Source organism: Plenodomus lingam (genome assembly GCF_022343315.1).
Source record: "Plenodomus lingam strain CAN1 chromosome Unknown contig_5, whole genome shotgun sequence".
NCBI lineage: Eukaryota > Fungi > Ascomycota > Dothideomycetes > Pleosporales > Leptosphaeriaceae > Plenodomus > Plenodomus lingam.
Window position 1 is genome coordinate 1,496,470 of NW_027093957.1, and position 27,316 is coordinate 1,523,785.

General features: G+C 52.8%; 12 protein-coding genes across 12 annotated transcripts; 3 read left to right on the top strand and 9 right to left on the bottom strand.

The window, feature by feature from the left end:
• Nucleotides 1–963, bottom strand: IAQ61_009144 (uncharacterized protein; the record flags this gene model as incomplete). The annotated part of the gene is made up of 1 exon (XM_003836767.2): nt 1–963. One exon carries the CDS (start codon nt 961–963, stop codon nt 1–3), a length of 963 nt encoding a protein of 320 aa, XP_003836815.2.
• Nucleotides 964–1,919: 956 nt separating this feature from the next.
• On the bottom strand, nt 1,920–2,371 carry IAQ61_009145 (uncharacterized protein; the record flags this gene model as incomplete). The annotated part of the gene is made up of 4 exons (XM_066098275.1): nt 1,920–2,018; nt 2,097–2,148; nt 2,238–2,280; nt 2,332–2,371. The coding sequence occupies 4 exons, from the start codon at nt 2,369–2,371 to the stop codon at nt 1,920–1,922; spliced, it is 234 nt and encodes a 77-aa protein (XP_065951914.1).
• Nucleotides 2,372–2,957: 586 nt separating this feature from the next.
• IAQ61_009146 (uncharacterized protein) lies at nt 2,958–4,049 on the top strand (the record flags this gene model as incomplete). The annotated part of the gene is made up of 2 exons (XM_066098276.1): nt 2,958–3,443; nt 3,498–4,049. 2 exons carry the CDS (start codon nt 2,958–2,960, stop codon nt 4,047–4,049), a joined length of 1,038 nt encoding a protein of 345 aa, XP_065951915.1.
• A 26-nt stretch (nt 4,050–4,075) lies between these two features.
• Nucleotides 4,076–5,907, bottom strand: IAQ61_009147 (uncharacterized protein). The gene is made up of 3 exons (XM_003836769.2): nt 5,823–5,907; nt 4,629–5,758; nt 4,076–4,444 (listed from the first exon to the last, which is right to left on the bottom strand). The coding sequence occupies exons 1-3, from the start codon at nt 5,894–5,896 to the stop codon at nt 4,122–4,124; spliced, it is 1,527 nt and encodes a 508-aa protein (XP_003836817.1). The 5' UTR covers nt 5,897–5,907; the 3' UTR covers nt 4,076–4,121.
• On the bottom strand, nt 5,908–10,399 carry IAQ61_009148 (uncharacterized protein). Its single transcript, XM_003836770.2, has 2 exons — nt 9,468–10,399; nt 5,908–9,415 (listed from the first exon to the last, which is right to left on the bottom strand). The coding sequence occupies exons 1-2, from the start codon at nt 9,661–9,663 to the stop codon at nt 6,591–6,593; spliced, it is 3,021 nt and encodes a 1,006-aa protein (XP_003836818.2). The 5' UTR covers nt 9,664–10,399; the 3' UTR covers nt 5,908–6,590.
• An 825-nt stretch (nt 10,400–11,224) lies between these two features.
• IAQ61_009149 (uncharacterized protein) lies at nt 11,225–11,996 on the bottom strand (the record flags this gene model as incomplete). Its single annotated transcript, XM_066098277.1, has 2 exons — nt 11,225–11,808; nt 11,933–11,996. 2 exons carry the CDS (start codon nt 11,994–11,996, stop codon nt 11,225–11,227), a joined length of 648 nt encoding a protein of 215 aa, XP_065951916.1.
• Nucleotides 11,997–12,679: 683 nt separating this feature from the next.
• On the bottom strand, nt 12,680–13,471 carry IAQ61_009150 (uncharacterized protein; the record flags this gene model as incomplete). Its single annotated transcript, XM_066098278.1, has 2 exons — nt 12,680–12,875; nt 12,981–13,471. 2 exons carry the CDS (start codon nt 13,469–13,471, stop codon nt 12,680–12,682), a joined length of 687 nt encoding a protein of 228 aa, XP_065951917.1.
• Nucleotides 13,472–14,402: 931 nt separating this feature from the next.
• On the bottom strand, nt 14,403–17,892 carry IAQ61_009151 (uncharacterized protein; the record flags this gene model as incomplete). Its single annotated transcript, XM_003836774.2, has 2 exons — nt 14,403–14,796; nt 14,873–17,892. The coding sequence occupies 2 exons, from the start codon at nt 17,890–17,892 to the stop codon at nt 14,403–14,405; spliced, it is 3,414 nt and encodes a 1,137-aa protein (XP_003836822.2).
• Nucleotides 17,893–18,081: 189 nt separating this feature from the next.
• Nucleotides 18,082–20,895, bottom strand: IAQ61_009152 (uncharacterized protein). The gene is made up of 4 exons (XM_066098279.1): nt 20,039–20,895; nt 19,531–19,955; nt 18,590–19,469; nt 18,082–18,539 (listed from the first exon to the last, which is right to left on the bottom strand). The coding sequence occupies exons 1-4, from the start codon at nt 20,532–20,534 to the stop codon at nt 18,439–18,441; spliced, it is 1,902 nt and encodes a 633-aa protein (XP_065951918.1). The 5' UTR covers nt 20,535–20,895; the 3' UTR covers nt 18,082–18,438.
• A 757-nt stretch (nt 20,896–21,652) lies between these two features.
• IAQ61_009153 (uncharacterized protein) lies at nt 21,653–22,976 on the bottom strand (the record flags this gene model as incomplete). Its single annotated transcript, XM_066098280.1, has 2 exons — nt 21,653–21,850; nt 21,906–22,976. The coding sequence occupies 2 exons, from the start codon at nt 22,974–22,976 to the stop codon at nt 21,653–21,655; spliced, it is 1,269 nt and encodes a 422-aa protein (XP_065951919.1).
• Nucleotides 22,977–23,991: 1,015 nt separating this feature from the next.
• Nucleotides 23,992–24,267, top strand: IAQ61_009154 (uncharacterized protein; the record flags this gene model as incomplete). The annotated part of the gene is made up of 1 exon (XM_066098281.1): nt 23,992–24,267. One exon carries the CDS (start codon nt 23,992–23,994, stop codon nt 24,265–24,267), a length of 276 nt encoding a protein of 91 aa, XP_065951920.1.
• A 737-nt stretch (nt 24,268–25,004) lies between these two features.
• Nucleotides 25,005–26,738, top strand: IAQ61_009155 (uncharacterized protein; the record flags this gene model as incomplete). The annotated part of the gene is made up of 3 exons (XM_003836779.2): nt 25,005–25,410; nt 25,464–26,481; nt 26,543–26,738. The coding sequence occupies 3 exons, from the start codon at nt 25,005–25,007 to the stop codon at nt 26,736–26,738; spliced, it is 1,620 nt and encodes a 539-aa protein (XP_003836827.2).
• Nucleotides 26,739–27,316: the final 578 nt, after the last annotated feature.

Genomic DNA, 27,316 nt, shown 5'->3' on the forward strand with positions numbered 1-27,316 from the left:
CTAAGGATCCATGAGAAATTCGTCGAGTGATCGGTCTTCTCTCCAATTCTGATTCTGCCCTGAGCCTGCCTGGCCTGACTGTCCTCCGCTTCTTGACCTACTCCCCTGACCTTGTTTGAGCCGCTCATTCTCTTCTCTCAGCGTATCCCTCTCACTCTCAATCTTCTTGATGTACTCAATGGCGCTAGAGAGCACCATGGCCTTGCTGGGCTTGGGCTGGCCCATGACCCCTCCTTCGTCACTCTGCGGCAGCGTGGGCACCGCTTTTCGCAACCGCTCGAGCTCCGAGTTGAGGCCTTCGCGGTACTTGCGCTCGACTTGGTTGTGCGGAAGTCGGACTGAACGCTGGCCTTTGGAGGAGGGCGTCGTGGATTTGGATTCGGTGCTGCTATGTTCCAGGCGTGGTCTGCCTCGCTTTCGTAGCGGCCGTTTTGGCGTATTGTCTTCGGACAGGGAGGCGGGCGAGCCTGGCGACTCTTCTTTCTTCACGGTTGGAGAGAGGGTGGGAGAGTAGGCTTCTTGTGGCGCGTCTCCGCACAGTGATGGTGTTCTCGAGGTTGCGTGAGTTTGTGGCGAAAAGTAGTTTGAGTCGGTTGACTCCATTGAGCTGGGGTCATAGGCGAAGCCAAAGGGATATTGGTTGAACTGTCCAAAGGTCGGCGAGTTGAACATTTGTTGTTGGTCTGGGGGATTGTTGGTGGCTGAGATTCCCGTCGCTGGCAATGTGGGGTTGAAGGTATCTTGCTGTTTCCTCTGGTAATTCGAAGACATGTCGTCGGATGTCAGTGATCTGTCGAACGTGTTGTCGGCGTTGAAGTAGGAGTCCATGGTGTCGTTTGTGTTTTGGTTGAAAGCTCCCATGGGGAATGTTATATCGATATCGTCTGTATATGACAACATGGCCTCACCAGAAGGAGCGTAGTAGTCGAGGCTGGCGATCTTCGGAAAGCCAGAAATTTCCATGGATGCCTTTGGGTTTCGGTCCGACCGAAACAAGGCGTGACTCTTGCAGAGTTGGAATGGGATTTCACGGGAGATTTTGGGAGCTCACGGGTATAAGGAGGGCAGTGTTATCGGAGATGAATCCAAGAAGAAAACGTCGACACGAGACTCTTCAAACGTATCGACGATTCGAGAGCAAAGTGGGCTCCCCAGCAAGTCATCCATCGTCTGGATTTGCGGCTCAGATGCTGTACTTCCGAGTACGTACACCATTCAAGCTTGCAGCTTGCAGCGTCTCGCTTGCGCTGGTCAGGTTCAGGGTAAGATGCTTGCAGGAAGGCCTGCAGTTCCAACCTAATCCTGCAATAGTAGTGTGGATCCATCCTTCACTTATGCCAGAACGGAAGCTTTAGCCTTCCGGTCCCCGCGTGCTTTGACTAACATCCCAGCAAGGTGGTCGACATCCGAGAGGTTTCCCTCAGCTGCGTATGTCGAACGATTAACAGCCCATCGGGACCGTCCGGTAGAGGGGCAGAGAGGACGATTGTGCAGGGCTTATGGGATGCCCCTTGCACGAGGCTGTGCTCTACCCTACATACAATACTGTGCTATACTCACACACACACTCTCCATGGCTAAGTACGCTGTGCCACATGTCCAAGCCGAAACTGCGATGCCGAGATGCCGATACCCTTTGCGTTTCCAGCACCAGGCTTGGACTGTGGTAGAGATCCATTTCTCGACATTCCTGCTCGGCGATCAGACATGCATGGACCCTGGACTATTGCCAAAAATCACTTAGGTTAGATCCTGAGTATCGATTGGGTGCAGACGGCCATCCATCCATCCATCCATCCATGAACACTTCCCCCAACCCGATCTTGCGAAACTCGGAGGAGTAGGAGGAGGTAGGGAGTAGGTAGACAACCTGCCATGACTTGAGGGTTCTGAGTTTGCATGACACGTGGCCATGAAGACTATTCAAAAGTCTCCCAACTGTTCCCCAATGCCCGATCACTGAAGCACGCGTTGTCGAGCCACTGCATTGCTTTCGCCGAGTTCGTCCAAAACCGTGCCTAGAAGATCCGAGCCAGAACACCGTTTGCAGTCAGCAACGCACTGAACCAAACGCAAACAAAGGTTTTGTTACCCACTGCCAAGCAGCCTTCGAAACATTTGCAGCCCAAAAAAGTCCTGCCGTAATCTCTGACAAGGTTTCTTAATTGCACACAGTGGATCTCGGTGCCCGTGTTGCAATGTTCCAGAGCAAATGCTCAGTAAACATACACACATACAGTACACAACATTGTAGCTCCACTGGTTCCGCAGCAGGCAGGGCTGCTCTGAAGTTAGCGTATCCCTTCCCGCAAAAAAGTTCCTGTAGCTCACATGCGGGAGTGCTACTTTCTCGCAAGGCTGCACGCCTCATGATGATGGCGTGAGACTCGTCTAATCACTCCAGCACCGAGCAAGCTCTTTGCTTAGGAAGCAGTAACATGGAAACTAGTCATGGCAGCGTCAGACGGCTTGAGTAACAGTACGGCCGTTGTATGCTGCACTTACCTGCTCTTCATTGGCACCCTCTGAGCATTGGAAGGAGGGGTGCTGGCAATATAACATCGATCCCACGAATTGTGATTTACCAAGCTATGCAAGAGAGGTGATACCGATTTGTGTATCTCGAGGCCCAGTGTCTGGACACGTCGAAGCAGGGTCGATTCGCCGTTCGCCCGACCACGAAAGAATCGCATCGAGCATCTAGAGTAAGCCCTCGAGGACATTCCGCATAAATGGGGAATCTCTCAGGCATGCGATTCGACGAGGACGATGGCGAGTGCCCATCAGAAAGCAATCATGCGCGAGAGGCGTAGGTGCTGTAAATCCAACTCCTATGCTTGGAGAGATGGCGACTACGAGGCCCTCGACCCCACCACCACCACCACCACCCCTCCCCACAGGGTACCGATAACCATCGCACGTCTCCAAGCCACGAAACCATCACCACCCAAACCACAATGGCCGAACATTCAACCCGCATCAAGACACGTTTCCTCATCCTCTCAGACACGCACTCCGCCACCCCCTCCCAAAACATCTCCAACGAAGCCACTGCATTCCGCCCGCCACTCCCACAGGCAAATGTAATACTCCATTGTGGCGACCTCACCATGCTCGGTCTCGTCGAAGAATACGAGAAGACGCTGGAGATGCTGGGAGGCATGGAGGCAGAGCTGAAGCTCGTAATAGCTGGCAATCATGACATCACGCTGGATGCAAAGTACTATGCCAGAAAGGGCGAGTTCATGCACAGCGGGTACACAGCCTTTGACCCTGATTTACCCCGTCGAGCTCGGGAGCTGTGGCTGGGTGAAGGGGCGCGCAGAGCCGGTGTCACGTATCTCGAAGAGGGCACGCATACATTTACTTTGGCCAATGGTGCCAGACTTCGTGTACGTACAAGAGGAAAAACCTCTGCTTGTTGCACCGCCGAGTACCGTACAGTAGGTTCGTCTGGGGGGGGGGGAGGGCGCGAAAGCTGACGAGGCGTCAACTAGGTCTATGCATCTCCCTACCAGCCAGAGTTTTGCGATTGGGCTTTTCCGTATTTCCGCAATCAGGACCGGTATAATGCAAACCATCAGTCTACCCAGGCGGCAGAGTGTATTGCAGAGAACCCGGTTCCTGACTTTCCGCACGTGGACGTAATGATGACACATGGCCCGCCAATGGGGATTTTGGATACTGTAGGCACAGGTGAGCATGTTGGCTGTGAGCACCTCTTACGAGCTTCGCGACGGTGTAGACCGAGGTTGCATTGTTTCGGCCACATCCATGAGGGATGGGGCGCACAGCTTGTGCGTTGGCGAGAGGACACCGGGCTGGATGCGAGTGCGAACGCGCCAATTGAGAGGCTCACTGATATCGATGTCGACGCAGAGAGGATGGTGAATGAACGAGGGGCAAGTCTAGATATAAGTTCTGGTTCTGGCATGGCTGTTGAACCTGGCAAAGACACCCTCATGGTCAACGCCAGTATCATGACACTCAGCTACAAGCCTTGGAATGGGCCATGGATCGTTGACCTTGACCTCGAACGCGACACATGATCTCACTTTTTTAATCCAAAATACTGATTGATTCAAGTACAAATATTTCATTTCGTCATTTAGGCATCATGGTTACTCATCATCATAAACTTCCCGGTCTTGGAACACAAGGAACTCTCCACCCTCGTCGCCTAGAAGCTTCTGCCATACCTCCTTTACATGCTCCAATATTGTGTCATCGAATGCCAGGTCTAATGATGGCGGTGGAAAGCTCAGAATCTGAGCGCCAGATGGCAACAACTCAGATCCCGACGAAGGCCGTTGCTCGTACTGAAGAGACCATAGTACTGTAGGCGCAGGGTCAACCTCAACAGATGAAAGCAGCGTTTCGATTGCTATTCGTAGTAGATCTGAGCCCGCTTTACCATTCAGCGATGTAGAGGCGTATAATATACCTGATTAAAGAGTCAGCAATGTGAAAATGATAATTCTAGAAAATTCAGGGTATGGACAGGATGCCGTTTATCAGGTTGTCAGAGTTTTGTCTTCAATAAGATTCAGACAATGTAGATAAGTATTCGTAAGGTTTGTTCATCATAACAGCAGGGTGTGGGAGCAAATGGGAGGATTTGGACTTACTCTGACCAACAGGACATTCGGCTGTGTCGCTCGAGTGAACGAGGATGTGGACAGCAGGGGGTTCTTCATCTTGTGGGGCCGACGCCAACGATCCAGATGGAAAAACAACGACAGCAGAGGCTGGTGGTGGGGCGTCATCGCCTATAGGCGGAAAGAGTGGTGTCAATGGAGAGGACACGATTGCGATACATCTGGAAATTTCTGTCTCCGGTGAGGTCGCAGTGTTCCCACCTATGATCCACTTGGCCGTGACGACTTCGCCATCTTTCAGGCGGAGTTTTGTACCAGCCTCTGTCGTTTCCAGGCTGCCATCACTGGCAGGTGCTAAGCCTTTTCCAAGGACATAGACACCTCCTCCAACAGCACAAGCTCGACACGAGACCTGACTTATTTCAGCCAGGCCTCCCCATTTGGGCATGACTGCCCCAAAACCAGGTCCAAACACGCCAATCGACCGAAGATGTCGTGCAATTCGAGGAAGCGCGTATTCAGTCGTCGTCCGGACCGATGAAGTTGGCGACAGAGAGAGAGCTATCAAGGGACCCTGAAGACTATCAGGGACCTTGAACTGTTGTGACAAGAATTCGGGGAATGGCCGTTGGCGGTGCTCTTCCCAGACCTCAGGTTGCTGTTCGTACTCCCCGATGAAGCGTAGAAACTTCATCAAGGCACGCTTTGCTTTGAAGTCAAGGCCATGGTCCTGAAAGACGTCCTCTCGTCCGTTGGGAACTTTCAGAAGCCGACCATGTGGTGATGCATCTGATGTGGACAGGGAGCTTTCGCTGTTACTGTCACTAGAGTACACCCACCAGCTGCCCACGGCAAGAAACTCGAGCTGGCGATAAACCCTGGACGAGACAAGGTTTGCAAGCAACGAGGAGCGAGCATAGATGAGTTGTGGGCTCAGCGCTAAGCTGTACGCTCTTGATGGCGACAGGCGAGCAGCGGAATCGGCTGTTGCTGCCGTTTCAGGCTTGGTGATGGTGACATTCGAGAAAGAAGCACGAGGAGCTTCACTCATCCGCCGACTCCATTCCTCGGCATCCTGCAAGCTGAATGCAGCTTCAGCACCACCGTAGTAGTCATTCTCATCGACGTGTAAGATTTTCTTATCCGAGCGCGACAGGGCTCTTCAAGCGCTGCGTCAGTCAGATTCGCATCCCCAATCCCCTTTCTAGTCCTCGCAAAACTTACAAAGCTAATAGACTCTGCTGCAGTCCCGTGCCCACAATGAGCACATCCCACTCGGTGTTGTCAAGAGTGTCCATGGTTAGCTGAAGACCTGTGCAAAGGAAATTTGAAGTCATCGGAAGAGCTTTGGTAGCGCCGCGCTTAGCGCGTCCCGTGACCAAGCTAGTGGCTTCTTCGCGGGACAACAAAAACCTGCGAGTGAAGGGCAGAGCTGTTCTTCACATCAACGCGCTCGCTCAGGACATCTGGCCCGCTTTACGTATGGCATGTCTGGAAGGCAGCTAGGTCTTCACTGATCTGGTCATGAGCGTGTTAGAAGAATATCTCGTCCGGTATCTACTGCTTCGGATTTTACCTGAATTAGCGGCTCGAATGTGGCGATACATCTATTGAATTCGAAAAGAAGTAGCCTTGGTACTTCTCTCGCATCTATGGAGGTTGGAGCTGTTGTACAAGTATTCTATAGATTAAGCGTGCTTTCTCTTCAATGGAGACTCTGCTCGTTGACTGTATGGTGTGTCGGATTGTGTGGTTTGGCACTTTGCGTTGCCCTGGCTACTCCGGCGACACGTGCAGTACCTAAAACTATCTTGCTTTATACCATATCTTAAGGAGCAAGTAAGAGAAACGCAATTGCCATTTCATGCGGATGTGGTTTCATGGTTCAAGAAAACCGCGACTACGACGAAAAGATTTTTGATTCTCCTCATTATGCCTAAACTTTATTCAGATGGAGATAAAGTCTCATTATCATGTTATATATACATTAGCTCAAGCATAAGCCAGCCTCTCCTTTGTCCACCCAGGCCTGAGGTACTCAGAGTCGAACCTCGAGCTCCAGCTACTCTCAATAGCATATTCCTGCACAAGCTCAATATCGATCTTAGCACCCTCTTCCGTCTGAGCCCAGACGCTCACACCGATGACGTTGTCACCAGAGTAGTTGAGAATACCCGGAGGAACGGGGAACTTGATTTCGTTGCCGACATACGGGTTGAAGCGTGCATACTGGTAGCCGTTGACGAAGAGCTGTACACGGACAGCCTTGGAGCCAACAGCCTTGAACACAAAAGCAAAGGAAGCGTCGAGCTCGGCAGGGACGTCAAGAGGAATGATAGTGCGGTAGAAAGCAATGCCAGCCTCGGCAATACCTTCAGAGGGAGAGCTGGAGTTCCACGCAGAGTCATCGAAGCCAGGGAGAATCCAGCCAAGGCGTTCAGCAACAAGACCACCCTCAGACAATGGGCCGCGGACAGGATCAAGCTGGATATTCTCGCCACCAGCCTCACCGGCAATCTTCCAGGTGGTGAAGTTGGCGCCCTCGAGTGTGGCACCGAGAATACCACGGGGCTTGACCGCATCGGAACGTAAATCGTGGCCAGTGTTGTCTTGAGCAACGAGCAGTACATTGGTACTGTTCGTGTAGACGGTTGCGTTTGCGAAAGAAAGCGTCATGTTGCCGGCAGGCGCCGTCGTGTTGCCCAAGAAGGATCCTACGAACTCGCCGTTGAGCCAGGCACTCCATCCGAAAGCAAGACCACCCTGGACAGCGAGCTTGACACCGGTTGCGGCACCCTCAAAGTGGCCACGGAAGAGGTGGAAGCTGTTGTGGAAGCCGTAGTCGTCAACATAAAGCACGGGAACGGTGTCAGGCTTTGTGGGGTTGGGTGTGGTGAGATGGTCTGCAATGACCCAAGCATCACCGCTGTCATCATAGCTTGGTTCCTTCTCTGGCAGTGCGTCGGCGACCTTCCACTTGTCCAAGGATGGGAGGTTGATACTGGCATCGAAGGCAGCGACTGTAGCCTTCAAGCTTCCATATGAGGTACCGGTAGTCTTGAGCTTCTTGCCGTTCCACGAGAGTTGCTTGACGGTTTTGCCAGCAAAGACTTCGATGGTGGTGCTCTTGGTGATGTCGCCCTTCAAATTCAGGTATTTGCCCTCCTGTGCTGCACTGCGGACAAGGTAGGGTCCCTGTACAAGTACGGATTTGTCGACTGGTGCAAAGGGATCGTTGGACAGGTTAGGTGCCCAGAAGAGGTATGCGGTAGGCTTATCGGCAACAACGACTTTGACGCCATTGTTGAACTCGTACACACTCATACCAGATACATTCTGGATGTTTGTGGTGATGCCGCGAGCCTCACGGTGGAACGTTGCATTCGAGCCAGCAGTTTGGCTGACTGGCTTGCCCTTGGAAGCTCCTTTGATGTGGAATTCGACAGACTCCCCGACACCGGCGGAGAGAACAACGACGGGGCCATGGTCAAGAACAGCGTATGTCAGGACCTCAGCGGTGGAGTAAGTAAGAGTCTGGTCGCCTAACGAGAAGTCGGTGACTATGATCTTGGACTGGTGACCGTCTAGGATGATGGAGCCCTCGTGCTGAGGAATAGTCAAATTACCAATCGAGGTGCTGACATGGAGCTTGAAGGACTCCTTAGTCGCAGAAGGCGAGTAAGAGTGAATTGTGACGTAGAAACCAGCGTTTGTCAATGGATTGCGTAGCTCGCTGGCCTCAACGGCTGGGTTTGTACTGTAGATGGTGGAGTTACCGATTCGGTTGGTGACTGTCAAGTCCTCGGCGACGCGAGTGAAAAGGGCTAGGTTCTTGGTCTCGTAGTACTTGCTGTCGATCTTGCGGTTCTCGCTGATGGGACTGCTATAATCATAGCTAGTGGCGGTGACAGGAGCAGCGATAGCACCCCAATTAGTTCCACCGAACATCATGTAGAGGGATATGGCTGTCACACGCTGGGCAATGAGGTTGCGGTAGAAAAGGTTGGCGAAATCAGCGCCAATATCGCCTGGACATCCACCCTCTGGTCCGCCCCATGGGTTGTAAGATCCACCCTGGAACTCAGGGAAGAAGCTGGGCTGAGTAGGCGAGACCTCGACGAAGTGATCGTAATAATCGATGACGTTGTACGCGACGTACTCTCCATTGGTGCCAGTGCACTCATCGAGGTTGCAAGACCAGCAAGATGGGTAGCTGTCCAAGCCAGCCACGTCCACATTGCCAACAGCGCCTGGGCCGAAGTCCTTGGACCAACTCTTGGTATTCATATTCGGGTCGTTGTGGATCAGAGGCACATCTATCCCGTTTGCTCTTGCAGAGTCTTGCAATGCGGCCATGTAGCGCCCAGCAGCATCATTGGGAATCTTCCTGACCGTATCTCTCCACTGCTCGCCATACTCATTTTCAAGCTGGTAGACGAGGCAATTGCCACCTTTGGTCACGAGATGCTCGGTTGTGAGCTCAGAAAACTTTGAGAAATAAGGGTCCAATGCCTTGAGGTACCTTGGATCGTCGTCTCTCAGCTTTCCGTACGCTCCAGTAGTGAGCCAAAGTGGGAAACCTCCGGCGTTTGCCTCGGCGTTGACATAGGGGCCGGGGCGCGTGATGACATAGAGACCGACCCGGTGTGCGATTTCGAACAGTTTGGTGAACTCGTGTGCACCAGTCTCGAAGTCTAGGGTGTTGTTGTTCGCGCTGTGGTATGCCCAGTTGCCGTAGAAAGCGAAAGCCGTGAAGCCTGCCGCCTTGATCTTCTCCAGTAAATCTTCCCAAATCTCAGGGACAGGGATTCTCCAATCTAGGGTGAAATTAGTACATGAGTTGAAAGTTCTTCCACTATCTCTTCTTACAATGAATCTCTCCGCTGAAAACGAAGAGCCTTTTGCCATTGACATGAAAGCTGTAATGGTCCCATTGGACAACCTCGTTCAGACCATTGTCGTGAAGCGGCCATTGGCTAGGTGTGGAGACATTCTGAGCATTAACGCCGACGGCAGTTATGGCCGAGAGCAGTGACAGCCACGAGAGGCCTGTGAGAGACTTCATGGTGATGGGAAGTCGACAAGTCGAAAGCCAATGAGCGCTGTACCCATTTGTTCGGACATCCTGGAGACTTATGAAGGGATACCAAGAACCGAAATCTCGGCACCCTCGAATTGCGGACAAGAAACTAACATCTAAACGATGATGGTATCCCGACGGGCTGGAGAGCAGAGAGATGTCTTAATGGTGGAAGTATCGATGCCCACGCACAACCGTTCCACCGAGGCCGCCTAGGCCCGGTAAAAACCACGGGATCTTCACCGTGTGGCGGATGCACTGCTGCATGGCGTTAGACAGGCGGAGAGGTCCTTGTAGAAATTGCGTTTGGATTTGTGAAATGATTTGAACCAGGTAATGTGCAAAAAACCTGGGGCTGGGCCACGCGATAATGTGGGGAGAGAGACGGGGTTGCCATGGAAGAGTTTCTTAGTTGGTACTTCCTCCGTAAGCATGCTAACTCAAATGGGCCATGTCGACCAGCTTGAGCACAACAAGCTGCAAGTACCGGTACATGTGGAGCTCGCGGGACGAGCCCTTACATGTGGTGGCAGAATCAGAGAAACAATGTAATTGAGCAGATGTGCGCGCAATCGCCAGTACTTCAACGAGACGCATCTTATACAACTGCTTGCACAAGACTGGTGTCAAAAATCCACGTATCGTTACTTCAAGATGACAGGTATGCAACAATGACCTTCGGCGACAAGAACTCAGTTGTCATCTCCATCTTGCCCTAGATTGGGTCGCTTACCATAGGTAGGTAGTCCAGCTCCACAGTCATGTCCGAAGAGTAGAGCTGTGGCCACTAGGTAAGCAGTAGCTTCATGTACGCGAGATACAGACCAGTGCAAATATGTGAGCACCGAAAAAAGACAGCCCTATCTTAGTAGGACGTCATTGATTCCAGACCATGTCAAGCGATTGCATTACCGGTACCGTACCATAATGAGCGATCAGGGTCCAACACATACTGTATACCCTACATACCTTATTCAGCCCGTTGAACTCCTATGCATCTCGATGATTGGCGTACATTTGCGCGGCGACTCTTACACCGCCTGAGATATGGTGATCATTGACAATTCATCCATGGCTAAGTATAACGCCTGGTAATGCTCCGGGTGCAACTCTCCAGAGCCACAGACTCTCTTCAATTACGTTCTGCCGTTTGGAAACTCATCGGCATTCAAGTCTTCGCACAGGCTGGTAATCTTATCTTCGAGGTATCGCTCGGAATCAGCTTGCTTCAACATCACTTATGCTAAATTTAAGGTGACAGCAGTCACTCAAAGGCGTGAGTCACTGAACGCATGCGTGAACAACCAGGGAAATGTAGTTGTGATATGAGATTCTGAATCATCGTTTTTATCGCGGATACCAGTTCTGAAGTTGATGTGAGCTTTTGATAGGAAATGAGACGTTTAAACTTCGTGACTGCTAAGTTGTGCAACAGTACCCCTACACAGCGAAATGGATACAAAGCATGCCAGCTTTTCAGCCCAAAACAAAAGGAATGCACCATTTGCATCATCCTGTCCCTTCATAAATCATTTAATAACACAAATCAGTACTCTCGTCTCGGCAGACTCATCCCATTTCTTCCACCTCCCCTCCCTCTTTCCTCATCTTCCATATCCGCCTCCCAACCCCCACCATCATCACTCATATTGCCCTCCCAATCTGCGTCGCTGTCTCCCTCCTCACTCACAACGACGATCTCCACCTGGCTCTCCAACACCATATTCTCCTTGCTCGCACTGCGACTTTCGACCATGGTCTTCAGTTCCACCCCTGCGTCGCGCTCGACCTCTTCGACAGCGCGGCGGAGTGCTCGTTCCCGTCTTTTGTGGCGCAGATAGCCGACTTCGAGCAGGATGAAGAAGAGACTTAGGATCAGGATGGTGAAGCCGGAGATTATGGCTGCTCTGACGGGGGCACTGAGATTGGCAAAGGATGTGGAGTTTTGGAGGGAGACGGGGGGGACAGAGAGGTTTGCTGATGTTGCATTGAGTGATGGTCGTGATGTTGGTGTTGATGAGAGTTTGATTGTTGTGGTGGACGTAGCAGTCATGTCGTTTTGAGGAATGGCTGTCGATGGCGTCGTGAAAGGTGAGGGTTGTGTTGACGGAGTGCTGCTACCAGAAGTCGCTATAATTGAACAGCTCTTTCCAAATCATCAGCATGAAACATGATGTTGATTATGGAGAATCACCACCTACTTCACAATTCCCATCCAAGCCATTCTCTATTTCTGCATGCCCGACACCGATACCGTACACCGCCCAGACATCACTTGAGAAGAACATCGCCGCACCAAACACCAAAGATAGCTTCATATTTCTGCGAGAAACACAATTAAGAAACACAGTCGAAGCGAAATAGAGAGCAAAGCCGATTTTGTGAAGGAAGGGAAGTTAACCCCTCCACACCCCCCTTTCATGCCATCTGACGATAAAAACAACCCATAATGGTCTTGTTATGCATACGGCAGTGGTACCTGCAGTGAACCCCTCGCGCGCCTTTTTTGTCTCGATTTCGACAAGGCGGACAGGGTGCCGTCGAAGTGGTACAAGAGTGTTTGAGAAGACGATCGAGTGAGCTGGCATTTCGAAGCTTCCTAACGGCAGCAGCCGCGATTTTGAACTCAAATACCATAGCAGCACGACTACTCACGTCGAAACTTTCTCTGAATGATGTTTCGTTTAGCTAACTGAAGAGCAAAGAAAATAGCGACGTATATGTTCTGTTACTGGACTTGTTGTTGTAACTCAAACACACACCTCCCCCACTCAAATCCCAGGGGAAAAAACGGGATCTAGCAACGCCCCCATCACGCACAACGTACAGTCGTGTAACATTCAAATCTGCAAAACAAGCAACAATCGAGACAACTGCAGCCCCCTCCCCGCATCCTCTTCTCCCCATCAACGTATCCAGCACCATCCATGCAACTGTCTCAGGCCCTCGACAACCTCCGTGTTCCTTCTGATTCGCCATCTCCATCCAGAGGAGCAGATACCTAGCTCCCAAACAGCGGATCCTCAAGCCTATCGACGCGAACATAGCCCGTAGCCTCGATGACGAGTTCTCTGCGTACGCTCATGGCGCCGTTGATTGTACAGCGTAGGCCGTCGCCGGGTCGACCTCCTATACAAGTGAGATAGCTAGTTGGTGCGCTTGGATCGTTTGCCGTGATATTCTGCGAGCCGATGAACCTACACGGCCAAACCTGTCAGCTCTGATACCTACCTTCCTCTACACCCGCATTCTAGCTTCCCAGCTGAAAAATCGCATGCATGAACGGTGACCCGCGAACTCACATCACCTCTCGTTCCTCCCCAGGAACTATCCGTCCAACAACTAACTCGTAGTTCAATTCTTCCCTCCTCCTCCTCCTCCTCCTCGTTGCCCCCGTTTCCCCCGGTCTGTGATACGGCTTCATCCCGAACTGCACTTGCTCGCCCTCCTTTGCGCCATCTCCTGCACAGCTAAATGCCATTTCTGGCAGGGTATCGTGTTTCCACTCGGCCGCGCAGTTCACAGTTCTGTTGGTATGGCCGCCGGACAGGAGAGTCGGCATCACGACGGTAAACTCGATGCTGGTGTTGAATTTGTCCGCCTCGTTCCAATCTGGGTTTCCCGGCCACCCGGGCTTTTCCGAGATCATGTGCATGGTGAGGTGGGGGATGTGGTAGATTTGCGTGGGGTCGAGTGGGGAGAGCGGGAGGGATGGTGGGCTGGAAGTCAGGCTGGGTTGGGACTGAGGTAGTATTAATGCGGCGAGGAATTTTACCCAGTTCTTCGAGGTCATGGCGAGTGGGACTGGTTTTGGTGTTGGGGTTCTTTGTGATGGGTACAGGGCAATTTGAGGATATGCGACTGCTGTGTCTCAGGAAGAGGAAGAGTGTATGAGCACATGGGCATCTTATAACTCGATTGTACCAGAATGCCACACCTATCATATTAATTGGCTTCCCAGTACGGTAGTCTCATCTTCCATCTCATTGTACAAGAATAATCAAACTCTTAGTCTCATATCCAACAACTCGTCACTGACCAGTGTCCCTATTCGCTCCCACCAAAATATTTGAGTAACATCGCACGTTCTCTCCCCTTGACATCGTGGCACCCGGCGTACCCAACATGAGCAACGGTACAAGTGACACATAAATCCTACCCCTGTTAGTTCATTGCGGCTGAATAGCAAAGATGCAATGGCCAACTACCTGAGCATCGTATACCCACAAGCCGTGGCATTATACGCAGTGACTACATTGTACGACTCACGCAATCTCGCAGATATGTCAAGTACCTCCATTGAGCTACCAACGAGTCACAACAATATCACACACTGTCTGCGAATCCAAACAACTGTTGCCATATCGTCCAGCACTCGCACACCTTGTAACAGGCTTTGAAAAGGAAAACAGAGTCTGTGCGAGGTTTGATTGAGTTAACATGACCACCACAAAATAAACCAGTATTGAGGAAGCCTGGATAAGGGAAAAAAGGGGTGGAGGGGGGGTATCACGTCGTACGCTCGAGACAAGGGGTAATTGAGAATGTGGAAAGTTGCGTTTGTTGGAAATGGTAATTTTATCATTGCGCATTTGCTGGTCTCACTCCGGAGGGAGGGCGCGGATACGCTGTCATGTGTTCAATAGCCACACACACAAAAAATCTCTCACCCTATCACTCAGACACTCTTTCACACACTCACCCACCCTCCCCCTCCCCCAAACTCAACCCACAACCCCCTTCCTCACCCTCAACGCCACCCTCGCCATCTCCCTAAAATCCCAGCCCTTACCCGCACCCCCATCCGCCCTCCCGTCCGGCACATGCTCCCCGCTATTAATAACATGCACCTTCATCTTCGGATGAAACTTGAGCCCAGCCAGCAACTTCGGCGTGATCAAAAAGTACTGACTCGTGCGCTCCTGACACGCGATATCGACCATGCGCTCGTGCACCATGCGTTCGTTGCGCGGGTCCATGCCCTGGTTGATTTCGTCGACGACGCGAAAGGGCGACTGGGCGAGGCCCTGGAGCGCCATGAGGTAGAAGATTGTGCTGACGGAGCGTTCGCCGCCGGATTGGCGGTGCGAGTTGAGGACGGCTAGGGATTCGCCGTCGCTGTTTGGGGAGGGAGGGTTTGTTAGTTGATGGGGATGGAGAAGGGGGGAATAAAATAGAAAAGATGAGTACGAACCGGAATCGAACGGAGATTTGGATACCCCACTTATTAAAGTCCTCTTCATCCTTGTCCACGTCTACCTGACCGGCACACCCAATCTGCTCAAAATTATACGCAAAAGCCGCGCTGATCTTGTCAGTGAGCGCGTCGAGCTCGGGTTCCCATTTCTGCCTGATTTCCTTGATCTGCTCCTTTGTCGCTTCGAGGCTGTCAGTGTGTTGTTCGAGCTTCTCCTTTGTGCGCACAATCTCCTCTTCACGCTTCTCATACGCCCTGATCGCTCCCGGATTCCCCTCAGACATGAGCTCCAGACGTGCCTCGACGGTCTGGATCTCGTGCTCTAGGGCTGCCATGTCAGGGAGATTGCGGTACTCGACGTACAGGGCCCGTTCCTTTTCAGTGAGATTGTTGATGTCTTCTTGTGTAGCTCGGAGGAGTCTTTGATATTCCGAACGCATGACATGATCGCGTTTGACCATGTCGCTGATTTCGATTTCTTTGCGTTTCAGGCGATCGAGTATTTCTTGGTTCTCGCGCACCAGGGCGTTGAATTCAGATTTTGCTTCGATGAGGCGGATTTCGGATTCCACAAGTGATTCATAATAGGTGCGGAGCTGGGTGACTACTTTGGCGTATTCGAGGGTCATGGTGGCAATCTTGAGCTGGACAGCCCGTGACTCAGTCTTGATGTCGCGTATACGGCTGTTTGTTTCGGCATTGTGCTGAACATATGCGTCGAGCTCGCTCTGTTTCGTGCCGATCTTGGCAGGTAAAGCGTTCCATTCGGCGACAGCTTTTCTCAAGCGCTCTTGTTCCATTTGAATGTCATCTTTCTCTCTCTTCAGCTCACCCACAGTCGCCTCAAGCTCAGCCATTTCTCCCTTCAAGGCTGCAAGGTCCTCCTTGAGCTCAGTCGCCTCCCGTAAAATTTGCTTCATCTTCTCATCAAGTTCTCGCTTTTCCTCGGTGTTGACCTGCTGCTCCACGAACCATTGCGCTCTCCTCAGCTGGGTGACTGCGGTTGACTTTGCATTGTACTCCCTGCGCACAGTGATCTGATAAATTTCACTGCCACTAACCCACTTGCGAATATTGCTGTTCTCTACGGCGCTGTGCTGCTCATCAGAAATCTGCTTGGGCGAATAAGCGATCTGATGGAGTTTTGTGTTTTCGCACAGCATGGCAAGCACAGTATCTGGTCCGCGAATGTAGTCGAGGATGTGGCCCTCGAAGCCAAATCTGGACAGTTCTTCAGGCGATGCAGCTGGCCGATAAGAGGACAGGGGCTTGGGTGAAGACCTCAGAAAGATGTCGTGAAGGTCAAGTCCACCATTTTCCGCTTTGGAGAGAAATTTATCTGAAAGTAGCTTCCCATCATCACTGTGGGTGCAAGTGATTGCGACAATGTCGCCCTTTCTCAACTGATTTTCGACAGCCTGTGCGTACCTAGGGTGGGTGATCGAGCACTCCAGCAGAGGTGGGCCAACCACTTCACCCTTGAGTTGTAATGTATGCTTGTTCTTTTGGAACCAGTCCCACGCCGTCGCAGTGTCCCGGGATATCTTCGAAAGAAGATTTGCCTGCTTGCCACTTTGTGTATCCAGTTGTGCTCGCCGCTGTTGCGTTTGGCTATTCTCTTTGTTCAACTCCATCACCCGAAGACGTCCTGCGCTGTGGGTTTCCTCCTTGTCTCGAAGAGAAGTCTGGGCAGCTGATAGTTGCGTGCGGATCTCAGCTTTCCGGGCGTCAAATTTCTCTGCATCATAATTAACAGGCTGCTCATTCTGCTGTCTCTCCAGACGCGCAATGTCGGCTTTGGTACGGGCAATGTCTTGTTCGCGTTCCTTCTTGGCCCTGAGCTCCCCCTTGACTCGGTCTTCAAAATCTGAAACTTGCAGCCTTTCCTGCTCAAGGTTTTTGTAGAGCCTGTCAGCCTGCGTCTTGCACATCTCGACGCGATTCTTTTGGAGTGCCACCACTCGCTCAATCTGTTTCTTGTACGTTTCTACCTCAGCCTGAGCCTGGCGCACTGGCTCCACATCAGCATTGAGTTGGTCGAGCTGCAGCCTTGCATTACGAATATCCACCTTTGCCTGGCCAATCGCCTGCTTGCGTAGGCGGAGCTCGATAGCTGGTCCTACTTTCTTCAGGCACTTCGACTTTTGCAACAGCTCCTCGCGCTGATGCCAGCGTTCGACATCGTCTCGCGTTGCGTTCTGCTGGGCTTCCAGCTTGCTGAGATGGGTTTTCTCATTGTGTTGCTTGGTCTCCAAGGCCTTTTCTTCTGCTCGTAATACCTTGAGCTGATCATGCCAGTCAACCATGTATGCAGGAGCCGCAGCACGCTGGGTTTCCCGCAAGCGGTCGACCTCTGACAATCTTGAGAATTCGACGACTCGGTCTTGTGGTAGGAATTGACAGAGATTGTCAATTTGAATCGATAAGCCTTTGCACATCGCCGTGACGACATTTTGAGCAGTCCGCTTTCCGTTTAGGGTGAAAAACGACTTGTTATCCTCTTTTCGAATGAGCCGCTGAATTACGGGGTTCCTTTTCATGCCTGGACCTTTGGCCAACTCTATTTCTATCTCCGCCTCTGTCGCCCCATGCTTCACGAACGCACCCAAATCCTTTGCTCTTCCGAGATGCTCACTGCCCCATCCCAGACCAAGGCAGATGGCACAAACAAGTGTACTTTTCCCTGTTCCATTCGGGCCTATGATCATGTTCAGGCTCGGACCCAGGAGAAATTCGGCTGCTGTGTAGGTGACGAAGTTCTTCAACTTGACGCGTATAAGTGAGCCAGGCTGGAACTCATCCTCCACATATTGAGAGATGCCATTCACACGCCTGGACTGTGGAGGTCGGGTGGTTCGAATACCGCTGCTTTGAACAGAGCTACTGGAGGCATGGCGGGTAGTACGGGCACGTTTGCTTCCTACGGAGACTGGTGAGACTGGCTCGGAGTGATCGTCTTCCTCGTCGTCAACCACTGTCGAGGGCCGTTTCCGATTATTCTGAGTTATGCCTGGCATCTTCCCAATACAGCGGGGTTGTGAGATAGAGGCGCACGTATGCGGTCAACAAGCGCACTGTTGTGTGGTGCATCTTGGTGGGATTGGCGCGTCACCATGTCGCGGGACCGTGCATCCAGAACGCAGTCACGTGATAACGCGACGCGTCGTCGACCCTGGGCTGCCGAAGTATATCCCACATATACGAGTGGGTACTGCATTCTTACCTACATGTTCACACATGATAAGACGACCACGTCAAGTATCTTTCTCATTGTAATCATACAGAATTGCGCAGCCCTAATAATCACTGCTCGAACTGCGCTAGCCAACTAAAGTATGCTCCGGCTTCTCAAAAACGCCTTTGTAATTAAAAAAAGCGCCATGACAGAGAAGTACCGCGCGATACCAGATTCCTGGAATCTATGATGCCCACCTCCTTCATTACTCGTAGCAAACCCCAGACCACAATACCCCATGCTTCAAAAGTTCCACTAAGGGAATGCGAACGGCAGAAACGCGTCAAGCAGCCAGTGCTATGGCGCCCATATAAGTGTGTAGAAGGGCTTAGAAGATAGTGCCAAAGTTCTCCTCAACTGCGGATAGCGGTTTCCTGGGAGTAGACGTGTTCCCGTTCTCATCGACGGTCTTTTTGTGGCGGAAGGTGACTGTCGGGCCGTTAGTATGAGATCGCATGTTGAAAAATCGGTGTACTTACATCCAACAAAGAGACCCTTGCCCATCTGATCATTGCGGTCCTGCATGGCTTCAAGGGCAGCCTGCTTGTCGTGCACCTCTTTGTACTTGGCCATGTCGGCTTCATTACCAAAGTCGTCAAAGTAGCCGGCGTCTGTCTCGCTGTCCAATTCGGGAACGAAGGGCGCCTTTTGCTCCCTCAGCCTGTTCCAGTCCACCTCCGCAAAGTATTGATGAGCATGAATCTCGGAAATGCCGCGGAAGCGAGACGTCTTTGACGCAACCAAACGTACGATGAGATCCCAGGTGCGCTTGGAAAGAAAGTATGACGGGTCCTCGTATACCGGCTTCCGCAAGACCTTTTTCCACTGCTTAAGATTCTGCCATGTCTCATCCACTGTCGCGCCCGCAAAGGGAGGATAGCCAGCCAAAGCCTCGAACAGCATGCAGCCCAAACTCCAGTAATCGACCGTGAAGTCATACTCGTCGCCCTTGAGAACTTCCGGAGCCATGTAGTCCGGACTTCCCACTATACTCTTGGCGTAGTTGACATCGCGCTCACGTAGCGAGCGGTAGTTTTCTCGACGCTGTGCGGCAGAGCGCTCTTCTATCGGGCGTCCGAATGGCGAGACGACATCACTGACGGATTCCAGCTTTATACGCATCGATTCGATCCTCTGAGGTGCCAGGATACCGGCTGCCAAGCCGAAGTCGGTCAATTTGACATGGCCGGTGCTATCAATCAGGAAGTTCTCGGGCTTCAGGTCTCGATGAATGTATCCAAGCTGATGCAGTGAGTCGACACAGGAGAACATTTCTGCAATGTAAAAGCGAGCATGTCGGTTGTGCAAGACTCCTGTATTGTTCAACAGGGTGCGGAAGTCGCCTCCAGGGACGTATTCCTAGTGCGCGTTAGCCGTGGTGCCCATTCCCCTGCGTCAACAAGCGGCCTGTTTGGCTTACCATGGCAAGATAGATGCTCTTGTCATCCTGGAAGGCGTAGAGCAGTCGGACGAGCCATTCGCTCTTTGCGGTAGTCAAGATGTCGCGCTCAGTCAAGACATGGCGGACCTCGTCCAGCTTGAACAACAGCTTCTTGCTCATCACCTTGAGCGCGCAGACCTCTTTCGTATCCTTCTTCTGGGCCAAGTAGACCTGCCCATAGCCTCCTTGGCCGACTTGCGTGAGGATCTGGAAGTCGCCCTGCCTCAGCCGAGTGCGTCGCTTGCGCAGGTTCGCTCGCTCACGACCGAGGTACTGTGTGAGGGCGTCATTGTACTCAGTCTCGTCCGTCTCTGGCGGCGCAGGATTCTGGGCCTTGAACTGCGAGAGTCGGTTCTGGCGCGTGTGTACGTAGGTGAGGAGGTCGAAGTAGTAGTCGAGAAAGTCTATAGAGCATGGATGCATTAGTTGTGGCTCAGTACGATGGCGGCATGGTACCATTGCACCATTACATGTCCATGGGACTCACAGAGCTGTGTGACGTTGGCGAGACGCTTGACCGCCGGTTTGCGCGCCTTCTCGAGCTCCTCTGGCGACAGGCGTTGTGGACCCTGGAGGTAGCGCGTCGACTGCTCCGCCTCTCTCGCCCGATAGGGTTCCTGACGTGACTGTGCTGCATGAGTCAGGTAACTCGGTTCCTTCTGTACGCCCGCTCGTGCACTGGGTGGTGTGTTTTCCTTGTTGGACTTGCGCGTCGGACTGCCAGGCGTGATGGTCGTCTGGTCGGCCGCCGGCGGAGAGTAGTCGGCCCCCCCGGCGGTCTGCAGCGCCGTCTTGTTGGGAGAGGTGGGCGTGCCTGGCTTCGGCTTGGACGGCGAGCCCATGGTGGGCAACAGGCGCATGGCATTCTCGAAGACATGGGGTAGATCGAATGCGCCGGGTGGCTGGTGGTGTTTGCTCGGACTGCCAGTGGGCGTTTGCTGTGGGCTCATAAAGGCCTCTTGCGGCGTGCCTGGGCGATCCATCTCGCTGCCTCCTCGAGTCTTCACTGGCAACGGTGGTACGGGCCTCTGCAGATGGAAGTCGTCTTTGTTTGACGCCTGCTGTTGTTTGCTCGGAAATGGACCTTGGACTTTAGAAGTGGCAGCAACCCCAGAACACAAGGCGTGCGCGGAGTGGATTGCGGGCCGCAGCTAAACGTCAACTCAATGCTGCAGACGAATGGTAAGAGCGAAGCAAGTCAAAAGAGCATCAGCAAATCAAGCCCAAGGAATGATCTACGGTGCAGACCGGAGGATCGGAGGGGGGAAGGGGGTATGTAGATCGAGAAGCAGAGCGACAAGAGAGCAAGTCCCATGCCAGATGCAGTGCAGTGCGGCGTTGTTTGGTAGTGTACTTGTGTAGTGTTGTGTTGTGCTGCGGGGTGCTTGTGTTTTGGCCTCGGGCTGCTCCGGGCAACGATTCATTCATTCCCGAGTGGGGCTGTCTCGACACTAAAAAAAGGACCCGTGGACCCCCTTCCTATGTACAACACAATCAGGTACAGGACCTACCAATACAATACTGCAACTCTGCACTAGGTATACTACTACAGCTATGTCGTAATGGTCCCAAGCCAAGTAAAGGACGCCTGACTATGCCGACAAGCGTACTTGTCAGCCCAACATGGCCACTGAAACACTTCACTTCATCCACATGGGCCTGATCTCTCACATACCCCTTGTGTATAAGCTTACTACATAGGGTGTTCCTGTACATATACCCTCTCTCAAGAAAACCATATTTGCCCATCAAGTACCGTACATACACCTACAAACACCTGACCGTCAAAGTTGAACCCCGTGAATATGATCCACATGGCCCTTGGCCACTCCATGCAAGTAATGCCCCGCAGAAACGCCGTAGGGGGGGGGGGAAGACCGATAAGCTTATCATCCAAAACAAATGATATCATAGTTTCCATCTCGCCGACTCATGGGCTCCAGCGGCCTACCTACTGATCGACTGAAAAACACGTGCCGAAACCATATTTCTCCACACCCTCCCAACTTTCTCCTCATCCTCGTCGTTTTTCGTCGTTCTCTTTTTCGTTTTCGTTTGCATCGTCGTGTACTCCATTGTGTTGACAAGGGGAGTACCGAATCTACATGCTAGGGAATTCTGCCCGGTGTTCTTGTGGATAGAGACGGTGGTGGCCGAATTGTCGCTGACTGATGGCGTGCAACATGGCGTGGCTGTATCGAGCCGCATCAAATCGCGGAGGACGTCGTGGTGGTTCAATGAGTTGCTTCCGACACATGGGGCATGTTACCTTGTTTTTGTGCGTCATACAAGTCTCAAACTAGAGCAACACCGTTAGAGCAAAAGCAAGAAATGGAGAGGTTAGGGTTACCTACCCAAATGTGAATGCAGCACTCTCCAAAACAGTGTCCACACGGCAGCTCAATGGCGATTTCTGCTTCCTCGCTCGGCTTCACGTCGACGAGCGAATAGTCTTTTGAGCAGATATCGCACTCTTTTGAAGTATCCTCGGAGAGTTCGCTGGGGAGACGTCGTGGAAGCTTTTCTTTGAGCTCTTGAATCTGCTCCGGACTGGCAACGTTCGGATCATGTGCTTGGCGCTGCCCAAAGACTCGTGGCCCTCGCATTCGTTGCCTTGCGCGACTAGAGGGTGGTACACGCGCAGCAGCTTCATCTGCGTCAGACGACGTACTCGATTGTGGCAGATCGACTGAATATCTATCAAAGCTCCGGCGGCTAGACGTCCGTGGAGAGTTGCTGTGATCTGACTGACGGCCTTGAGCCTCCACGAACATGGAAGAACGCCGAAGGGCCGCCCCATGTTCGACTCGCTCGTTGGATAAATCTCCATGCTGTGATAATCTCGTATGTGTACCTAGGACCAGACGGGGCGAATCTATATTGTCCGCATCGGGCGACCGCATCGGTTCTTGCCTGGCGTATGGTGGTGGATTCGATCCCATTGACGAGTTCTGTGGTCTTCGAGCGAATGGATTAGACTCCATCGCGGATGGCAAAGCAGGATGGTACCCAAAAGCGGCCGATGCATAGAAAGCGTCTCGCGAATAATCACTTCGCGTGTGAAGTCCATGAATCCCAGCATACTCTCTGGCATCCGGCCGCCAGTTGGTCCGCTCGCTACGGATGGCTGGAGGTGGCCTTGGCTGTGAGGGATCGTATGGGTGGACGCGGGGTGGTGTTGGATAGGACATTTGGTGATCGCCATTTGGCAGATAGGGCGAGCGAACTTGATTCTCTCCTCTCCTCTGCGTCCAATCCAGAATGGGCATCATGCGTGGAGTGCTCATGTGTGCATAAGGTGCATATGGTTGTGGAAACGGAAGAGCATGGGAGGATTGGATCGGGGCCTCCAAGTCTGCCACTGAGGCCCCAGAAGCTGTGGGCATGGAGTGCCATGGAGTCGGGTCATAAGCTGAATCTGCCATGTATGCTTGGTTCCGTGAAGCGGTTGGCTGCGTGTTGCACAACGGTAGTGGTGAGCTGAAGGAGCCGTGATGCAAACTGTATGCAAGACTTTGTCAAGGGCAAAAAGAAAAAGAAAAAGAAAAAGGCCTGGTCCAGACAGGTGGAAAACACTACGATAGGGGGTGTGTGGGTTGAGGGTCGAAGTGGATATCGAAGAAGAGTGGTTTGGTGGATGTCACGAACAGCGAGGCCTCCTCTGCGGCCTTGTAGAAGAGGGGCAGAGTGGAGCGTTGGATCTGTACTTCACAGGTGAGGCAAGGACCCGAAGGTGCGACAATAAGGGCCAGAGCGCGGTCAAAAGGCGGCAACAATAGCAGCAAACTAGGCTTCCACCGACCGTGTAGCTGCGTTGAGGGAGAACTGCAAGCAGGCCGGAGGAGGGAAGCTGGGAAGAGGGGCGAGATTTAGCCCAGAGATGTACGGGAATGTGACGCTGGCAGCAGTGCAGCACCGTGGATGGCTTTTTGGGCTTCTCCCGTGCCTTGTCGACGATGGCAAGTAAGCGACAGGTTCCGACGCCTAGGAGCAGCTGACTTGTTGACTTGGGGGCAAGCAATCTAACGTGAATGGTGGGTAAGGTAGAGTAAGAAGCGGGAGGCACGCCTTTGCTGCTGGCTCTCTGTCTGTTCGGGCGTGACGGCTTGAGCGAGCAGGACCCTGTTCGGGTGCTCGTTGCTCGTTGCTCGTTGCTCGTTGCCGTCGGTGCGAAGGCGCATCCATCTGCTCCTTGCGCAGGCAGCGCAGCGACAATCCGCTTGGAGGCGTGTGCTTGCTGGCCGGCCGGCTGGCTGGCTTGCTTGCTTGCTTGCTCGCCTTTCTCTGACCGCTTTGCACGAGCGAGCAGCGAACAACCAGCAGTGGACGGCGCATTCGGTCAACTACCTGTCTACACTTTACCCAATCAATCCTGACCAATCCATGCCCATCCATGGCTCATACCCGTCGCGAGGCCGACACCAGCAGTAAAGTGGGAGCATGGCCAGTGGCCAAGGACCAGCGCCCCAGGCCAGGTACGAGGTATGTTTCACTCAATCAGCAACAGCACGAGGGGGGGAGGGGCGTCGTTGGCCCAAGAGACCAAGAGTGTCGCCGAATTTGGTTATGGAAATTAATGCCGAACCTCCAGCGATGAACTCTACCACCCAGCCCTGGAGGGAAGCCTATACCTGCCTAGAAGGCCGTCTCCAAGAAGAGTGCGCAGCATGCCCATGCCCGAAAGCGGAATACTCCCATGGTACGCCAGATGACTAGTAGGGAGGAGTGGGAATACCTACTAGAACAGTATGTACATGATGGAGCAGTAGGGGGAGGGGGGGGGGGGCGAGGGGGCAAACTCAGCAGCTGGTGGAACAAGAGCCACGGCACCGCTGCATCCACGCAAAACGACTGAGTCGAACGAGGCTCCACGTCGCATGCAGAGGCCATCCTTGGGGACTACTGCCCCAGCTGCAGGAGCCCTCTCGGGAGTGAGCAGCGGCCTGGAGATTACGAACGGTGAGTAATAGGTAGGTATGGGTGAAACAACGAGGGTGGTCAGGGACGGATTGTCGGTGGAACTAGGTAGGTTATTTGCCAATGCCTTCCCCAGGATGGATATTGAAGAAGGGAGAGAGGGACGGGAATCTTTTGCTGGGACTCTCATGCCGTCGTAGTAGCATTAGCTAATCCAATATACTCTACATGCGTATGTCTTGGCAAATCTGCCAGTCACGTGCCCGCCTACCCGCGTCCCGATCCGATCCGGGTTCAGCCCGCAGTCACAGCGAACAGGCTCCGACATGTCCCGCTGTCAGTTTTTTTTTGGCATAATCTGGGGATCTCGAGAATCGGTTCAAGACAAACCCGCGAGGAATTGCTTCCATTAGCAACTTGAGCTCTGTCTCTGCTTCCCTTTACCGCTTGCGCCAGGCCGTGTTCCCCTTCATCCTCCTCCTTCTCCTCCTTCTCCTCCTCTTGCCTTCGCCTACATCCATTTCCCACCCGCTGCCATGTTTCGCACTGCTCGAACCAAGCTCCGTCCTGCCGAGGCCGGCGCAATGCGCTCACTCGCACATGCAAAGACGAGCCCCTCCTTCGTCATCAGTGCCCGCAATCCTCGTCCTCTCTCCACCATCACCCGCCAGCCCGTCACATACACGCCTCTGAAGACCCAGACCTTCTTCCAGCGCCGCGCCTTCAGTGCCACCAGCAGCATCATGGCCAACACCCGCACCGAGACGGATGCCTTTGGCCAAGTTCAAGTCCGCGCAGACCGGTACTGGGGAGCCCAGACGGAGCGCTCTCTGGAGAACTTCAAGATCAATCAGCCCCAGGACCGCATGCCCCCGCCGATTGTGCGCGCCTTTGGCATCTTGAAGGGCGCGGCTGCCACAGTCAACATGAAGTACGGCCTGGGTACGACATCTTTGAGAGGGGCTCTGTGCTGGGATGCTGACTTGAACCTGTAGATCCCAAGATTGGCAAGGCGATTCAGCAGGCGGCTGAGGAAGTCGCCTCCCTCAAGCTCATCGACCACTTCCCTCTCGTCGTCTGGCAGACGGGCTCAGGCACACAGTCCAACATGAACGCAAACGAGGTCATCTCCAACCGTGCCATTGAGATTCTGGGGGGCACCATGGGCAGCAAGAAGCCTGTCCACCCCAACGACCATGTCAACATGTCTGCCTCCTCCAACGACACCTTTCCTACCGTCATGCACATCGCCGCTGTTCTCGACTTTGAGGAGTCCCTCCTCCCAGCCCTTGCTAGCCTGCGCGACGCACTCAAGAAGAAGAGCCAGCAGTGGGAGAACTTGATCAAGATTGGCAGGACTCACTTGCAAGACGCGACGCCCCTGACGCTCGGTCAAGAGTTCTCTGGCTACGTCCAACAGCTCGACTTTGGCATAGAGCGCATCAAGAGCTCGCTTCCCCGCCTCAAGATGCTCGCTCAGGGTGGCACAGCCGTTGGGACGGGTATCAACACGTTCAAGGGCTTTGCCGAGGACATTGCATCCGAGGTTAGCAAGATGACTGGCCATGACTTCGTCACGGCCCCGAACAAGTTCGAAGCCCTGGCAGCTCACGATGCAATCGTCGAGGCTCACGGCCAGCTCAACACCCTCGCCACTTCCCTCTTCAAGATTGCACAGGATATCCGCTTCCTCGGCTCCGGTCCACGCTGTGGTCTTGGTGAGCTCAAGCTCCCCGAGAACGAGCCCGGGTCGTCCATCATGCCCGGCAAGGTCAACCCCACTCAATGCGAATCCCTGACCATGGTTTGCGCTCAGGTCTTTGGAAACCAGGCTGCCACCACCTTTGCCGGTTCCCAGGGTAACTTTGAGCTCAATGTCTTCAAACCGGTCATGATCCGCAATCTGCTGCACAGCTCGCGTCTGCTTGCAGATGCCATGACTAGCTTCGAGAAGAACCTCGTTGCTGGTTTGGATGCGGATGAGAAGCGCATTAGCTCCATCATGAATGAGAGGTACGAATTCTCCTCGGTACTCAATATCCCTTTATAATTGCAAATACTAACGATGCCATAGTCTTATGCTGGTAACCTGCCTTAACCCCGTCATCGGTTACGATGCTGCCAGCAAGACCGCAAAGCACGCCCACAAGAACGGCCTCACACTTAAAGAGGCAGCGCTCAAGCTCGAGGTCATCAGCGAAGCGGATTTCGACAAATATGTGCGACCAGAGTTGATGATCAACCCAAGCGATTACAAGCCCAAGCAGTAATTGTATATTGAATGTGGAGGAAAAAAGCGAGCATGCAAAAGTTGTACTGTACATGTCTGTATGCATAGAAGGAAATTCGAACACTCTAGCCTTGTGGCGCATCAGCTCGGACCGCATTTGCTCAATACTGTGAGAAGACGAATCATGGGAAAGATGAAGACACGGGTTTTTTCTTTTCGCTGACGCTGCAGAATATGCGAGAAACATTTCACGGTCCCGCACCCAACGTTTTGGCATCGGCTGGATACAAAGACTTTTTCTTTCCCACGCCATCATCGCTGTGATATGGTTCCCTATAATCTCGAACTGCATTTACGACATTGCAGCATCCTATGCGTATACAATACTGCCGAGACGAATTCAGTCATAGTGCTATGTTAGGCCAACAGCACATCGTAGCGTCCACCATCGACTAGTCTGAAAGACCCAATATGGAAACATGGACATTGATATGAAGAGTCATGTGTCCTTCCCCAAAGTCCACGTGAAGGTCGCACAGCCCAAACCCTCGTATCAAGAACCTATAGGTGTAATATCGACAATGAGATGCGCCTCTGCAATTTGCATACCTTCGCGCC